The sequence below is a fragment of the Myotis davidii genome, unplaced genomic scaffold, assembly GCF_000327345.1.
Source record: "Myotis davidii unplaced genomic scaffold, ASM32734v1 scaffold787, whole genome shotgun sequence".
NCBI lineage: Eukaryota > Metazoa > Chordata > Mammalia > Chiroptera > Vespertilionidae > Myotis > Myotis davidii.
Window position 1 is genome coordinate 126,025 of NW_006297817.1, and position 17,240 is coordinate 143,264.

Sequence of the window (17,240 nt, forward strand, 5' to 3'; positions counted from 1 at the left end):
ACACACACACACACAGTTTCTACCAGGATTCACAAGAAATAAAAAAACAGTGCTTATCTCTGGAGAGGACAGCTGTGGGATAGGGAGAGCACAGAGACTTATTAGTCGTAATAGTCTTTGCATGACCTTTTGGGCTGATTGGAGTTTTTAATTAACCACATGTGCATTACTTGTACAATTGTAAACACAAAACCAGTTGATTAAAGAAGTTTACTGAGTGATCAATTATTTTATTCCCATTTAAAACAGTACTCATGTTGTTTCTTAAAGACTTCCTATACTTTATTATTCAATTCAGCAGATTGAAATTTTATTTATTTTTGACAAATTAACAGTTTATAAGTGTAAGGTATACAACACGATGTTTTGATATATTTATACAGTGTAAAGTGATTATCACAATCTAATTAATATATCCACCACCTCCCATAGTTACCCTTTTGTATGTGTGTGGTTAGAACACTTGATATCTACAGTCTTGGTAAATTTCAAGTATGTAATATTATTGACCATAGTCACCATGCTGTCTATTAGGTCCCCGGATCTTATAATTTAATTTTGTCCCCTTTGATTAATATCTTCCCTTTTCCATACCCCAGCCTCTGGTAAGCGCCATTCAACACTCTGTTATTATGAATTCAACTTAATATTATTTTAGATTCCAGGTGAAAGTTACATCATGTGATATTTGTATTTCTGTGTCTGGCTTATTTCACTTAGCATAACGTTCTCCAGATTCATCCATGTTGTTGCAAATTACAGGGTTTACTTCTTTTAAGGCTGAATAATATTCCATTATATATATATGCTACATTTTCTTTATTCATTCATATGTCAATGAACACTGTGAATAAGACTGCAATGAATATGGGAGTGCAGCTATCTCTTCAAGATAGTGATTTTATTTGCTTTGGATATATTCCCAGAAGTGAGAGTTTAGCAGATATTTTTGAGTGCCTATTATATGGTAGGCAGGCACTGAATTATGTATTGGGAATATAATGATAGATAATATAGGCACAGTCCTTGCCTTTGTGGAACTTACCGTCTATAAAAATAGCAGATATGAAACAATATTTGATATTTCTAATCATGAAAAGTTCAACAAAGGAGGGGGATAGGGTGACCTATCCCCTTAGCAGACCTAAGCTAGACTGTGGTCTCAATGAAGACTTGCCAGAGTATGTGAAGTTTTGAATGAACTGAAAAATGAGAAAGGGAGAAGGATAAAAATGCACGTCAGGCACATGGAACAGCATGTGTGAAGGCCCTGAAGAAGAAAGGAGCATGGGGTATTAGAGGAAACGAAGGCAAGCCAATGTAACTGGAGCTTAGAGAGAAAAGGATAAAAGGTATGAGACTGGAGAGTTTAGCAAGGCCTTTTATACAATGTTTAAAATTTGTGAATGTATTTTAAGAGCAATGGGAAATCATGAAAGATTTAGGTAAAGGAAGACATGATCACGTATACATTTTTAAAAGTTTACCTGCAGTGTGGAGAGTGGACTGGAGAGAAGCAAGTGTAAATGAGGGGTCTAGCTGGGGCCTATTGTAATTGTCTAGGCAAGAGATTATGGGGGAAGTCCATAATGAAAGGTGTATATATTTACAATATATCTTTGAGATAAACCTGCCAAGAGTTGCTGATGCATTGGTTTAGGGGTGAAAGCGAATTATATCAGGTGCGATTCTTAAGTTTTTCACTTGAGTAATTGATTAGAAAGTGGTTCCATTTCTAAGGTAGGGAACACTGGGGAATTGGATTTTGAAATGTGGTTGAAATGTTCAAGAGTTAAGTACTGAACATGTTTAGAAGAGATGTTGAGTAAGGGGTTGGATATATTGATCTGGAGCTCAAAGGAAAGACCAGAAATAGGGACTATTAAATTACTGGTTTGTAAAAAGATGGTACATCACATCTCACAGTTGAAGAAACTTCTGAATAAAGGTAAATGTTTAGGTAATCATGGTTTTTCAACTCATAGAAACCTCTCAGTACAAAATCAGTGTTGCAGTGATTTAATAGGGTAATCAATTCATAGGTATCCATCACCTCATTTTATTATCACTTTAGCCAACTAAGATATTTCAGTTCTCAAAAATAGATGTCCTTAAAATAATAGAAGGGATGGCAATTAAATGGCTTTACTTTATGCTATTTACTGAAATTGTCAGCTCTTATATTCATCTTTACTTTGCAAAAAATTTACATAAATACATTTGAAAGAAAAGGTATTTTGAAATTTTTCTCCATGCAAAAGCTTTACATTTTTCTAATTTTTTTCATGCCCAGAGAAGGTGTGATAGCTTCAGAGAAACAACAGATAAATATATGCTGGCAATTATATATTTCTGAGGATCATGCTTTCTAGTCTCTGTAAAAAAAAGGGATTTGAAATTTGAGGCAAAACATATTGGAAAATCAGCACTACAGATATTTGTTTATTTTGCTTTATCCCATTAGATATAAATTTCATGATGTCAGACTTTTTTGTTGTCTGTTTTGTTTATTGCTGTAATTGTAGCATATTAATTGATGACTTGCACAAAATAGGTACTGAATGAATATTTAAGGAAAACTGAAAATTAGTTATACTCATAGTGAAAAGGATATATATATATATGTATATATATACTAGTATATCTAAAGTAAGATAGAATACTTTTATTTATTATGTTTTTAACCACCCATCTATGGTTTATCACTGTTAGAAGAGATTTTGGAAAGTTTCCTGTGTTTACCCTGGGAAACTATTAATTTCCTTTTCCATTGGTGGTATCAGGAATCTTACAGATCACACAGATAAGGTCTATTTCACTTCTGATAATACTCATGTACAATGCTGCTAATGATTAGGGCAAAATACAAGTTTAGAGATTTTCTATGGAACCTTAGCAAAGTAACAAAGGTATTGAGCATCTTCAAAAAATGAAACATCATAGTGGTTGCAAATATAAAGGTGAAGACAGTCCCTGTCTCCGTAGTACCTACCATATATTAGGGGAGTCAGAACTAAGCTCAGTTCAGCAAACATTTATTAAATTCCTATTGTGCCAGGCTTATGAAAGATATAGGAAGAAAAAGATAAATAAAGCATGGTCCTTGTCTTACAGGGGCTTATAATTTTGGCTGTTGCATATGTGGGTATTTTTGTGAGTATGTATGGGGATATGTGTACTGTATACTGATAAATGCAAATACTTTCAGTGCAATATGAGAGGTTATGACAGAGTGGTAGCACTATACAGGAAAATTTAATCCAATATAGGGAGGAAGTGAAAGGAGGAGATGGTAAAAGCCACGCTGAATCTTGGGGATCAATGTTAGCTAGAGGATGTGAATACCATTCCATGCTGAAGGAACAACAGGGTGACTGGGGAACCAGAAACAACTCCAGGACAGATGATGTAAGGAACAGTCCACTACTGCACTTTCTCTGAATTATTTTGGAACTCTTGTAATGTAACTACAATTTTATATTTATAAGGCAGATACAAAATGTACCTTTCTTCACTCCCATGAACACCCTCTTCTTTGGTTTGGTGGGGCTAGGGTGGGAGGAAGCTGACCTTGAAAATACTTGAGAGCTATATTAGCTGCTTGGCATAGACTACCCAAACCCCACCATCAAATACAGTTACTTTAATCACTTTACTGTAAAGGCTATTTTACTTGATCATTTGTGCAGTAGTTTATGGGGGAGAATCTTGTCTATGTATAGAATACCAGATTCTGAATCAATAAACGCTTATCAAGCAACTAACATGCTTTTATCTTTCTTCCCCCCTGTTAAGCAAGGCTAATTTTGAAAATACATATTGTCAGGGTGGTTGTTTGGACTAACCAGAACAAGTAAAGAGGCGATGAGGGTTCCATTCTGGCGAAACTAGAGCCAGAGGTTTTTCGTGGGCTTTCATTGAAAAGACATAGAGGCGAAAAAGATACAGCATATAGTTTGAAAGTATTGGTGTGAAAAATCATGCTTCGGGGGTCAAAACGAAAGTACAGATACACACACCAGGCTGGAATGAAAATGTCCTTTGTTCACAAAGCAATCCCTTTTCAATTTCTCTCTGTCCTCGGTGTCTCCTAACAATTTTTGATTCATCATTGTCAAGGAGTACACAGGTCTCCTCACATTCATCCTAGCCATCGTAGTAAAATAGACATCTCTTTTCTGTTCCAAACCTCCCAGGCTAAACACATTATTGCACTCGGCCTGGAAAATGAATGGAGCTTTTAACATTCGCGCAAACGTTTCAAATAGAATGCTTAGCTACTCGGATCCGCCACTCAAGAACTACAATACCCAGAATGCACTGTTTTCTCTTCCTCTTTCTACCAAGGGAATGCCTAACTTGATCTCATTTTCACAAGCAATAGTCACATGACATGTTTCCTGTCAAGATGGCGGATGATCTCCCTTCGGAGTTTGATGTGATCGTAATAGGGACGGGTATGTTGTGGCTCTGGTACTTCCCTGACAAAGTATAGGAAGTCTGTTCCTACCAACTCTCTCAGTGGCGAGGGTTGGCGAGAAATGCCAGGTGTTGAGCATGGGAGGGAGGACGGAAAGGAAGTGAGGTAGTCGGGATACAGCGCGGGACTTGCAGCTCCAGGGAGGGGCTTGGGACCCCTGGTGCTTAGCGACATTTGAGTAGGGGTCGATCCGCTCGATGCCGAATGCTGAGGTTGGTTGCTGTGGGTGATTCCTGTAATTTCCTTGGAGGTGGGTTTGCAGTGTCATGAGACTGGAGGGTCGGGATTTTATCAATGGAGACACGTTTGGCATGACATGATTCCTTGCTGATTTCAAGGTGATATTTCCCATCATTTTGTCTCGCCATTTCATAGGAATTTTTCATAATCCTAGGGTTCAGTGCAGCTTGGATACAGCTGAAACCTCAGTTTTCCGAAAAAGATGCTCAGTTGTTACCCGTGTGCGTTTTAATTTACCAGGGCTAGGAAACGGATTCTTTTCTATTGTGTTGAGAAGTGTAGGTAATTGTGTTTTTTGAGGTAGCCATTATTTCTGCTCTATGATGCAGAAAGAAATAATTTTGTTTTCTCAACCCACCTACCTGCCCACAACTAAATGAGCTGAGAACAAGCTTCTGCAAGTTCCAGTTCAGATGTATGATCTTATCTTCCCCTTGTTGTCCCACCATTTTATTTTCCATGTTTTGGGTGGAGCCAGAAACCCCTCTGCAATTTCTAGTTAACAAATTATATGTACAACACATGGCAGAAGACATTTGGCAGCAGTTGGTATTTTGTTTTTCTTAACAGTGTAAAGGATGGGTTTTAGATGGGGTGAAATAGATTGTTGGGTGGGGTTTTCTCCTGTCTGCAGAATGTGTTAGGCTGGAGAAGCTCTGGTGGATGAGACCTTGTCCATTGTGTTATTGAATTCAATTTCTTGCCTTCTCAAACAGTAGGAGCAGCCATGTTTCCAGGTCAGGAGTAATAATAGCTACCTGTTTTCCAAAGCTTATTATTTGCTAATTGAGGTGCTAAGCACTTCACAAGCTGTATGAAATCATAACAACAGCCTTATTAGAGTATGTATTTTCTACACTTAAGAGGGAAGGGGCTTTGGAGAGGTTGCAGTTTGCTCAAGATCACACAGCTGTTAAATTTCCAAAGGCCCATCTTATCCCAGAAGGAAAATCAATGGTTCTGACTCTCAGCGTTAACTCATATTAGTAGAAATAATTGGGAAAACTTGGTTCTACCTTCATTAGCTATTAACTGTCTGTGTGAATTGCGAGGGCTAGGTACTTAATTTCTCTGAGCCTCAGTTTCCTTGTTTTTGAATACAGGGAGGGTAAACTAGATAGTCTTTTAGGTGCTGCCTAACCCAAAAGTCTCTTATTCTAGTTGCACCTGGGTAATTATTCTCAGCACAGTAAAGATATGTTGACTCCCATCCTGAAAACTGCATGACTGCAAAGAACTAGTCTGTAATTGCTATGATATTGCTTCCAATATCTGTAATTGCTATAAATATTGGAAGAAGCCAATAGACTATTCAGTTATTTTCTCCAGTCTATCCTAAAACTGAGAACAACATCCATTTTAGAGTAGTTGTTGTACCATACTTGAGTTCTATATAATTGTCTTTCCTTTTTGTTACCTAGGAACTTGAGGTGTTTAAAATTTTTTTAAGAATCATTGATTTTTTTCCTTATCTGGATTAAAAATTAATTGTTGATTGCTAATTCTCATTATTAAATGCCATTAATTCTTATAATAAACTAGAGGCCTGGTGCATTAAAGTCGTGCACGGGTGTGGTCCCTAGGCCTGGCTGGCGATTGAAGCACGAGCATCTGTTGTGGAAGGGCAGGTCCCAGCTGACCTCTGGGCCCTGGGCAGCACCTGGCTCCTCAGGCCCCCTGCACGCCCCGCTCCTCCTGAGTAACAGCACCTGAGTCCCACATGGAGATGCAGTGAGCGCAGCCGGATGCCACGGGCTGAGGTACAGGACCTCTGGGCTGCCCAGTAGTGCTGCACGGAAGCCACGGCCGGGGGCGAGGGTGGGGGAGCAGCACGCTCTCTCCCCGTCAGCCTTGTGGACCAGCTCCTGGCAGCAGGGTCCCTATTCACCCGGAAGAGGCTGCATGGGTGCGGGGTGGGCTCCTTGTGGCACCTGGCACCTGAGCCTGGGGGCTTCTTCAGCATGCAAGCCCTGGTGTCCCAGGGGAGGGTAGCAGGAGGAGTGAGAGCGAGCTCAGTGGACACCCTGCATTCTCACTGCACCTTCGTCCCCATCACCCCCACTCCCAGGTAGCTGGGGAGAGGTCGCAGTGTGTCACTGATGCCAACCATGTTCTGCACTTCCCCCTAGTGGTCAGCGCACATCATAGCAAGCAGTCAAACTCCCAATGGAATGACTGTCTGAGGGGACAATTTGCATATTAGGCTTTTATTATATAGGATATTCTGCCATGTGATTCAGTTTATAATATGGACTATATCCATTGTGTTGGAGTATGTTAAGATATAGGTAGGATGCCGAAACCGGTTTGGCTCAGTGGATAGAGCGTCGGTCTGCGGACTGAAAGGTCCCAGGTTCGATTCCGGTCAAGGGCAGGTACCTGGGTTGCGGGCACATCCCTAGTAGGAGATGTGCAGGAGGCAGCTGATCGATGTCTCTCTCTCATCAATGTTTCTAACTCTCTATCTCTCTCTCTTCCTCTCTGTAAAAAATCAATAAAATATATTTAAAGAAAAAAGATATAGGTAGGAAGATACTGTGAGTGATCCAGAAAATTGCATCATGAGGCATCTGGTATCTGGGAAAAGATTCATGTTAGACTTATTTTAGTGAGAGTAATGCTATTACTCTTAGTATGGGAAGAATTTTTTAAAAATATATTTTATTGATTTTTTACAGAGAGGAGGGGAGAGAGATAGAGAGTTAGAAACATCGATGAGAGAGAAACATTGATCAGCTGCCTCCTGCACACCCCCTACTGGGGATGTGCCCACAACCAAGGTACATGCCCTTGACTGGAATCGAATCTGGGACCCTTCAGTGCGCAGGCCGACATTCTATCCACTGAGCCAAACCAGTTAGGGCAGGACGAACTTATTTGAAGTTAATATTAAAAAATTATGTTTTTATGGTCACTTAATGGTGAACATATTCTGAGCTTATCAAGCACATTGCTTGAATTTATGATATGAAGTATTATTTAGATATGTTGAAGTGAAAAAAATGGATAAAAGTTATTTCCCCAATAAATGATTCTAATAAACTCAATCATTAGTTAATTGGAATTATTTTTAATATATTTGGAATATTTTATTTCTGAAATAGTTTGCTGAAAGTAGCCTTTACACTCTGCTTTACTAAATGTACTAGCTTGAGTAAATCAGGAAAAGCAGTTTCATAGCTTCAGTTTTACTAACAAAAGCAGAATTAATCATGCATGTATCAGAGACATGAATGCTCTTTGAAATGTAATTTTTCTCTTTTTAAATATATTTTTATTTATTTCAGAGAGGTAGGGAGAGGGAGAGAGAGGGACAGAAACATCAATGATGAGAGAGAATCATTGATCAGCTGCCTCCTGCACACCTCCTACTGGGGTTCCAGCCCACAACCTGGGCATGTGCCCTAACTTCCTGGTTCACAGGTCTATACTCAACCACTGAGCCACTCCAGCTGGGCTGTAATTTTTCTTTTAGCAGATTTAGTTCTAGTTAAAAAATCATTAACAGCTAATTGATTCATCAAGTAAAAGCTCTGGAAAATATTTTAAGTTAATAACCTTGATTATTTTTTTTCCCATTTTTCATAGTACAAAAGTTTTCTTAAGATCATGTTTTGAAGAGATTTTGGGAAAATAAGGTTTTGTATGTATTTTCTTAGTTAAATCCATTTCCTTTTGATTACAAAATGCAGGAAATATCTCTGAAACACCTAAAGACAGAGAAATAAGATAAAGTACTTGAACCATGGAAAATATAGACAAAATGGAATAAGGAAGGAGAACCAACTGAAGTCTTAAGGAAGAGGACAAAAATAGATATGTGATAAGTGTCTAGACTAGAAATTGGCCTTTACCAGTAGTTTGGGTACACAATTGTCATTTTCAAGACATTTTGCAATTTAAAAAAACATTTGAATGTTAATTTTGTGGGTTGTAGAGAAGTATCATTGGTTTCACGTTAAAAATAGTCCCAGTAACATAACACCTAACTGGAGGTGACTTATCTGGCAACCTCTGTAACCTTCAATCTGCAGCAGAGTCAATGACTCAACGGTAGAGCAGGCAAAATGGAAGTTGCAAGAGCTATGTGGTAATATGACATTCTTCTTATATAGGGGAATCCTGCAGGCTCTCACTTAGGGCATTTTAATTCTTTCTTTAGAAATGGTTCTAGTGCCCTAACCGGTTTGGCTCAGTGGATAGAGCGTCGGCCTGTGGACTGGAAGGTCCCGGGTTTGATTCCGGCCAAGGGCATGTACCTTGATTGTGGGCACATCCCCAGTGGGGAGTGTGCAGGAGGCAGCTGATTGATGTTTCTCTCTCATCGATGTTTCTAACTCTCTACCCCTCTCCCTTCTTCTCTGTGAAAAATCAATAAAATATATTTAAAAAAAAAAAAGAAGTGGTTCTAACTTTCTCAGAGTATATTAGAAGCATCCTATTAGAAGATAGAGGGAGTGTTATTAGCTTTTATAAAAGCTGTGTTCGGGGATGCGGTGCCATTAGACATAAGCAACAGTTCATATCTTTATGTCAAAGTAAGTGTCTAATACCTAAAATGCAAACTTACATCAAACAGTACAATGACCTGGGACCATTTAGTGTAGCGACACATATTCATTTGTCAGTGTTTTCAATCCACATTTATTAAAAACATAGCCCCTGCCCTTGTGCAATTTACCTATTCTAAGGAACTATTTGTGGTTCCTGATAGTTACATCCTCAGAGCTCTTCATAAGCCAATGTGAGCTTATCATTGCATACTTCTTGCTTTCTGAAGGCCACATAGTGATTCAATCTGCATCCCTTTCATTCCTCAAGTACACTACAGAAGTAATATTTTGGCCTTCTTCCCCTAAGATGGGTTGTGGAATAGGCTAGCTTAATAATTTTTTTGTGGAGGATAAACACATGCATCCTTTTTAAAAGTTTTATTGCTAAAGATTATAAGAAAAGAGATGAGGTAACCAAAATAACAAACATGGAAATTACGAGTGGCATTTCTCCTATATCCTGACTACCTTGCTAGATAGAACTCAGCATCTATCTTCTATCTATCTATCCAGAAGGCTAATATGCAAAGTGTCCCCTCTGGAGTTTGACTGGGAGACCGGGAATTTGATCGCTCGCTATGACGTGTGCTGACCATCAGGAAGTGGCACAGAACGAAGGATGGCCCCGGCTGGCAGCTGGCAGCTGGGCAAGGAAGGCCTCGGCCGCAGCCAGAAGGAAGGCCCTGGCCAGCAGCCGGAAGGCCCCCATCAGCCCTGATCACCAGCCAGGCCTAGGGACCCTACCTGTGCATGAATTTCATGCACTGGGCCTCTAGTAGTACAATAATAGATATGGCATAATGGGAATCACTTGACCTTCCTACTGAGTGACTTTTGGCAAATTGCAAAATATCTTGGGACATCATTTTGTTCATCTGCAAAGTGAGAGATTTGATTAGGTGACCTCTAAGGTAGGCATCTACCAGCTTTAAAACTTACCATTATGTGTACATAATTATGACTCTGGGTCCTTGAGAAAAGGCTAGATTCCATATAGTCCTTGTAAGAAGTCAAGTCAGTGTTTAATACACTTTACAAAATTTTCTATCCAAATGGCTCATAAAAAACATTTTCTTGAAAATGATAAGCTGCTTTTATCATGTAGGCAGCACAGCTTCATTCCTTGATGTTAGTGGAGAATCAAAAATATTAAGGTAGTTAGCCTTTGGCTGGCAACCCATTGACTATAATGCTTATGTTGGTTGTAGGTACCTACACTTCTTGAAACATTGGGGGATAGCAATACTGCAGGAGATATCATAGAAACTGATATTTATCAAATACCTATTTGTGCCAGATTCTGCCGAGTGATTTCCCTTATATGTATCTCATTTAATCTTCTTCCAGGAAGTCTATATGTGGTTTGTTCTAACATCACAGGATGTCTATACTTCTTCTGCTTGTATTTCCAAACATCCATGGGCCCCAGAGCAGAGTTTTTTTTTCTCTTTAAAAAATATTTATTTTTTAATCCTCACCTGAGTATATTTTTCCATTAATTTTTAGAGAGAGTGGAAGAGAGAGGGAAAGTCAGAGAGAAATATCGATGTGGGAGAAACACATTGATTGTTTGCCTCCTGCACAAGCCCCAACCAGGGTCCAGGCTGGGGGAGGAGCCCAAGGAAGAGACTGCAGCCCAGGTACATGCCCTGGACTGGAATTGAACCTGGAACCCTTCGGTCCCCAGGCCTATGCTCTTATTCACTGAGCCAAGCTGGCTAGGGTGTTTTTTTTTTCTTTTTAATTGAAAGATGCCAACTATTTTCGGGTCATGAAATCAATGTCAGTATTTAAAAAAGATGTAGAATAGATCAGAATATATTGCATGTAGTAAGCACGTGTATAGTTTTATGAAACATTTCATATGTGTGTAGTAGATCACTGTGTAAAATACACGTATCTATATATACAGGGTGGGGCAAAAAGTATGTTTGCAGTTGTAGGCGAAACAGAGTTCTCCTATTATTATTTATTAATTATATTATTTTTCATAGGAACAACTGTAAACCTACTTTTGCCCCACCGTGTATATACATATATTTACATATACCTGTATATATTTAGAATACAGATAAAATAACGAAAGTGGTAACAAGTGTTACCTTGGGAATGTATTGAACAGAGCAAGATAGGGTCTTTCACTTTTTCTTGTTAAGCCTCACCTGAAGATATATTTTCCCGTATTGATTCTTAGAGAGAGTGGAAGGGAGGGGGAACAACAGAGAGAAAAACATGTGAGAGAGACACATGGATTGGTTGCCTCCTGCACATGCCCCAACTAGGGCTGGGGATTCAGCCTGCAACTGAAGTATGTGCCTCTGACTGGAGTCGAACACGCATCCCTTCAGTCTCCAGGCTGACGCTCTGACCACTGAGCAAACTGGCTAGGGTAGGGTCTTTCATTTTTACATAATTTTATTCTGTCCAGCTTGATTTTTTTAAAACAAGCATTTGTTACGTTAATTTCTAAAAGCACAGATATTAAAAATGAAAGGAGCCCTTAGAGATCACCCAGTGTATCTAGAGACCATGATCACATAATAAGAGAGCCCATAATAGATTTAGGACTCCTGACTCTCAATATGTTTTCTATTAGACCCTGCTGCCAGGATAAGTAACTGCCATTAATTAATAAGGCTCTACCTACTGCCCTTGAATATTTATCATTTCTAACCTTCACAACTACCTTACAGGATTATACTGATAGAGAAAAAACTTTCTCTAAACTACCCACCACACCATGCTGCCGGAGTGCAGCACAAACTCATACAAAGGATGGGAGGCAGATTTCCAGCCTTCTGTGGGATGATCTGGGTAGTTTTTAAGCTTTGAGTAAACCTTCCCCTTGAATTGCAAATGTTTAGATTGCCTTAGTATGGTTTCTAAGAAGAAGGAGAGATTATGGGAAGAGAAAGAAACAGAGCAGAGGAGGGCAAGGCTCCTGCTCCTTAGGCTTTCAACCAGCATTCTGAAAACTGTGAGTTTGCCTGAGTGATGCACCAGGTCTTAGGAGTTTGGCTGTGAAAAAATGGTGGACAGAACACTGAACCAGGTGTTAGACACAGACGAGTTCTGGCTTTGCCACTTTCTATTCTGTAAACTTGGGCACCTTATTATTTCACCTTACCAAGTTTCCTCAAATGTAAAACAGAGATAAGAATAGCAAAAAAAAAAGAGATGAGTCACATGGCTGTGGTTAAGATTTAAGGACACATATGTAATAACTTAATAAAGAAATTTTTAAAAGATTTAATGAGATATTATCTGAGGATTGGGATCTGCATGTAGGTCATAGGACAGGAATTTTCCTCTGTAGCATACAGTCCCTCTTCCTATATGTATGTATATCTATCTATCTATCTATCTATCTATCATCAATCATCTATCTATCTATCTATCTATCTATCTATCTCTATCTATCTAATCCAGTGATGGCGAACCTATTATACGCGTGTCAGAGGTGACACGCAAACTCATTTTTTTGGTTGATTTTTCTTTGTTAAGTGGCATTTAAATATATAAAATAAATATCAAAAATATAAGTCTTTGTTTTACTATGGTTGCAAATATCAAAAAATTTCTATATGTGACACGGCACCAGAGTTAAGTTAGGGTTTTTCAAAATGCTGACATGCCGAGCTCAAAAGGTTCGCCATCACTGTTAATCTGTCTATCTACACATTTTGGGGGAGGAGGGGTTGCCAGGGGCAAAATGTCTTAAAGTCTGGGAATGAAAATGGTATTTCAAAAGTCCTTTAGTTTTACAAATGCTATACCATCCGTATATTTTGTTCATTTTGATATGTATGCATCTCATTTCAGCAATATATGTAGTGATTGATATCGTGGCTCCAACATCGTACAGCCTGGGATTGAATGAGCAATGCCTCTTGTGTTCTTTAATGTCCAAGTTTAATTTTTTTTAAAATTTGTAAATAATGATTCAATGAAAGAATTCCTGTAAAATGCTTAGTGGGTGCTCAGAAAATGTAGTTGATTTTTATAGCCCATAATACTATATAGAAGTACTTTCCAGAAAGAGCTCATGCTTTCCATGGAGAGCCCTGGGAAGATTCAGGTGTTTGAGTCATCTTCTTCCTCTTCCCTTTGGCCGCTTAGTGGAAAGACTTTTGTGTCTATTACCATTATTTCTATTCTTTTTTGTTTGATGGTTTACAGGTTTTCTATTTTTTTCCTTTATTCTGTTTTGTTCACCAGCTTGCGTCATTTGTTTTGCCTAAATGTTTTGAACAAATTTGTCTTATTTGGAGTATAGCATGAAACTCTTACTTATTAATGTGAGAATGCAGAAGGAGCTAATGAAATCCTACAGACTTTGGTGTTATGAAAAAATTCTTTGCAATTCCTCAGGTATTTATTGATGGAGGAATATTTTATTTTCTGCTGTTAAACCTAGAAAAGTGAAGGGAGTTATCTGATTCTGGACAAGAATCTGTGGGAGAGGCTTTCCCTTCCCTGTAAATCATAAGTTTGAACCAATTCCCCAGATACAGCCACATCTGTTATCAGAGTTCCCTTTGCAGCATCATTTTCACTTACATGCCTCATGTCATTTTCTCCAGTGTTCTCATGATGTTTTGGATAACTCAGGCTATAGCAATTAAAATAAAATATGGCTGCTCACCATCACATTCTCATGTTTAACATAAAATCCCAGTGCACAGACACAATTATAATTTCATATGATTGACCTGTTACTCATACTAAATTATCTCCTATTCAGTTTCAGTGCAGTCTTTTAACTGAAAAGTTAAGCTGTGTTTACTTTGTATGTAAATGTTTTTAGAAGTAAAATAGACTAAAAGTCACCATCAGTTTCCACTTTATGTATATATTACAAAACTATATATATATGTGTGTGTATATATATATGTATATGTGTGTGTGTGTGTGTGTGTGTATGTGTATGTATATATATATATATATATTTATGGCCAAGAAAGTAGAGATACTTTGAAAGATTCATTTATTGTCTTTTTGCTTTTCTAATCTTACTAAAGGGCAATGTAAAAAGAGAGAATTTACCACACATACTGATTTCTCAAAGCATCATGATTATGAGAACTCTCTTGTTTTCATATTGAGACTATTTAAAAAATAGTTTGCAAATAGACAGGGGAAGGGACCAGGGACAACTTGGCCAGTTTGGTGCTTAGCGTAAGTGTTTCATACTGGATTTTACCAAGAGCTTAAGTGGGTAATGCCATACTACTTGACTGGCTTGTTTTATATCACATTTAGAAAAGTACCAACATCTGCCTTTTTCTTCTGAGTACTGTTCTTACATATCTTTATTTGTCCACCCCAAAGTTCATGTTGTTAGGATGGCCTTAGTTATTAGCATTTTTCATCATTTTATATTGTTTTGGATCATATATTTGTCATTGAAATTTGCACATTTGTTAAAACTACTTTTATATATAGGATTTAAAATAATTATCATGGAGAAGTTTACACAAGCTAAAATATAGAGAAATAAGATCTTATATATAGGTATCAGGCATATCAGGAAGTTGTGAGTTGTGAGTTCTAATCTTCATTTTTCTAGGAATGGTGTTACTTTGGCATGAGCTATCTAAGCCAAATACATGACAGTTATTAATTTCAGTACCTATAATTCACTGTTAAACATATGAAAAATATTTCCTAGTGCTTATTATATGCCAAATACTGTGTTAATCTCTTTAAATGCATTATCACATCTGATTGTCAAGATAACCTTGTTTGTGGTAGGTCTGATTATCTCCATTTTACAAATGTGGAACCTAAGGCTTAGTTAAGTTTGACCTAGGTCAAACTGTTAAGACTGAAGTTCCTTTGACTAAAGCTGAGGCATTAGATTGAGCTTGTTGGATTCTTCAAGGTTAAAAAAAAATACCGTATACTATCAATATTAGATTAGTGTGCCCTAGCTTAGGAGTTGGCAGTTGCTTTATTTTTGGGAATTACTTTTGTTGACATCAAAGCCTGATGCCAACAAAGTCTTGTGGTATTAACTCCTTATTGATAACATCATGACATCTGTGTCAGCTTAGAAACCTTTTGATGAAGGTGAACAGAATGACCTGGTTGTGTATCCTTTAAAACTGGAAAACAGCCCTAACCAGTTTGGCTAGGGGATAGAGTGTCAGCCTGCGGACTCAAGGGTCCCAGGTTCGATTCCGGCCAAGGGCATGTACCTTGGTTGCGGGCACATCCCCAGTAGGGAGTGTGCAGGAGGCAGCTGATCGATGTTTCTCTCTCATCAATGTTTCTAACTCTCTATCCCTCTCCCTTCCTATCTGAAAAAAATCAATAAAAAATAAAAAAACTGGAAAACAACAACAACAAAATACAGCCACTAAAATAATGGCAAGAAATTGGATCAGAGAATGTAGTAATATATCAAGTGATAATCTGTTTCCCTAGAAATTATTCATTGATTCCAACATACATAATTTCCCACTGAAATAAAATCATTCTTAAAAATGACCTATAGTCTGTCTGTGGTAGGGTTTGCCAATTTATGTTTTTAATTTTCTTTACTGTACATTAAAATTTCAAGATCAAGTATGGAACTGTTTATGAAGCTTTTTTTTTTTTGGTTGACTATTATTTTGGTTCCTACAATTTTCAACAATTGTCAGCACTTACAATGCATGCATCTTAATTGACAGAGTGGGTATGGTAATATCTTTTTCCTTAAAGTGTCCTGTCATTAACAAATAATAACAATAAAACTTTTATGTATATATTTCCAGACTCTTTCTCATTTTATGTGTATAGATGTATGTATACTTTTCTATATTTATAAAAATGTAGCATATTATAGGTACTGTTTTGAAACTTTCCATTTTTCACTTCATACTATGTCATGAATATTATTCCGTGTAAAACAAATATTATTCATCAGTGTTTCTTTTAAAGACTTTTTTATTTGGAGATAACTGTAGACTCACATTCAGTTGTAAGAAACAATATAGGAAGATCCTTTATATGCTTCACCCAGTTTCCCCCATTGTTAAGAAATATCTTGCCGAAACCGGTTTGGCTCAGTGGATAGAGTGTCGGCTTGGGGACTGAAGGGTCCCAGGTTCGATTCCAGTCAAGGGCATGTACCTGGGTTGCGGGCACATCCCCAGTGGGAGATGTGCAGGAGGCAGCTGATCGATGTTCCTCTCTCATCGATGTTTCTGGCTCTCTATCTCTCTCCCTTCCTCTCTGTGGAAAGTCAATAAAATATATTTTTTAAAAAAAAAGAAATATCTTGCATAACTATAGCATAACCAGGAAATTTACGTTACCCAATGACCTTATTCAGAATTTCAGTTTTACATTGATTGTGTGTATGTGTAGTTCTGTGCAATTTTATCACATAATGTAGATTGATGTGAACACCACCACATTCAGATACAGAAAAGTTTCATTATAGGAATCTCTCTCTCATGGTACCTTTTTATAGTCACAGACACCTTCCTCCTTCCCCATCTCTAAGCCCTGGCAACCTCTAATCTGTTCTCTATCTCTACGATTATGTACCGTATTTGCCGGCGTATAAGACGACTGGGCGTATAAGACGACCCCCTAACATTTCCACTCAAAATACAGAGTTTGTTATATACTCGCCGTATAAGACTACCCCCTCTTCTGCACACCTTCCACACACCAAATAAAAGGTAAAACAATATCAGATTTGATTTTAACATTTTAATTTATATTCAAATGCTTATGACATGCAGGAAAACTGTCACAAGGCTGTATGTAATCAAACATATACATAAAACAGTGCAAGTTTATTACCGGTAAACATACCGGTAATTCACTAAAGAAAACACACTCTATAGACTGGTACCGTAGATGCTTCTCAGGAACACAGGCAAGCAGCCCACAACCTAGAGGGACTGTCAATGATAGAAGTAAGATAACAAATAGAGGGAGAGAGCAAGTGCCGGGCAAGTCCCTAGCAA

The 17,240-nt window shown here is 38.0% G+C and overlaps 1 protein-coding gene across 1 annotated transcript in view; it reads left to right on the forward strand.

Moving 5' to 3' along the window:
* Nucleotides 1-4,391: 4,391 nt before the first annotated feature.
* LOC102773951 (rab proteins geranylgeranyltransferase component A 1-like) overlaps nucleotides 4,392-17,240 on the forward strand; it is a gene marked incomplete at its 3' end in the record, with an annotated part of 98,023 nt that continues 85,174 nt past the window's right edge. The window contains exon 1 of the mRNA XM_006773569.2: nucleotides 4,392-4,457. Coding sequence (XP_006773632.2) covers nucleotides 4,394-4,457 — 64 coding nt within the window. The remainder of the gene's footprint in view (nucleotides 4,458-17,240) is intronic.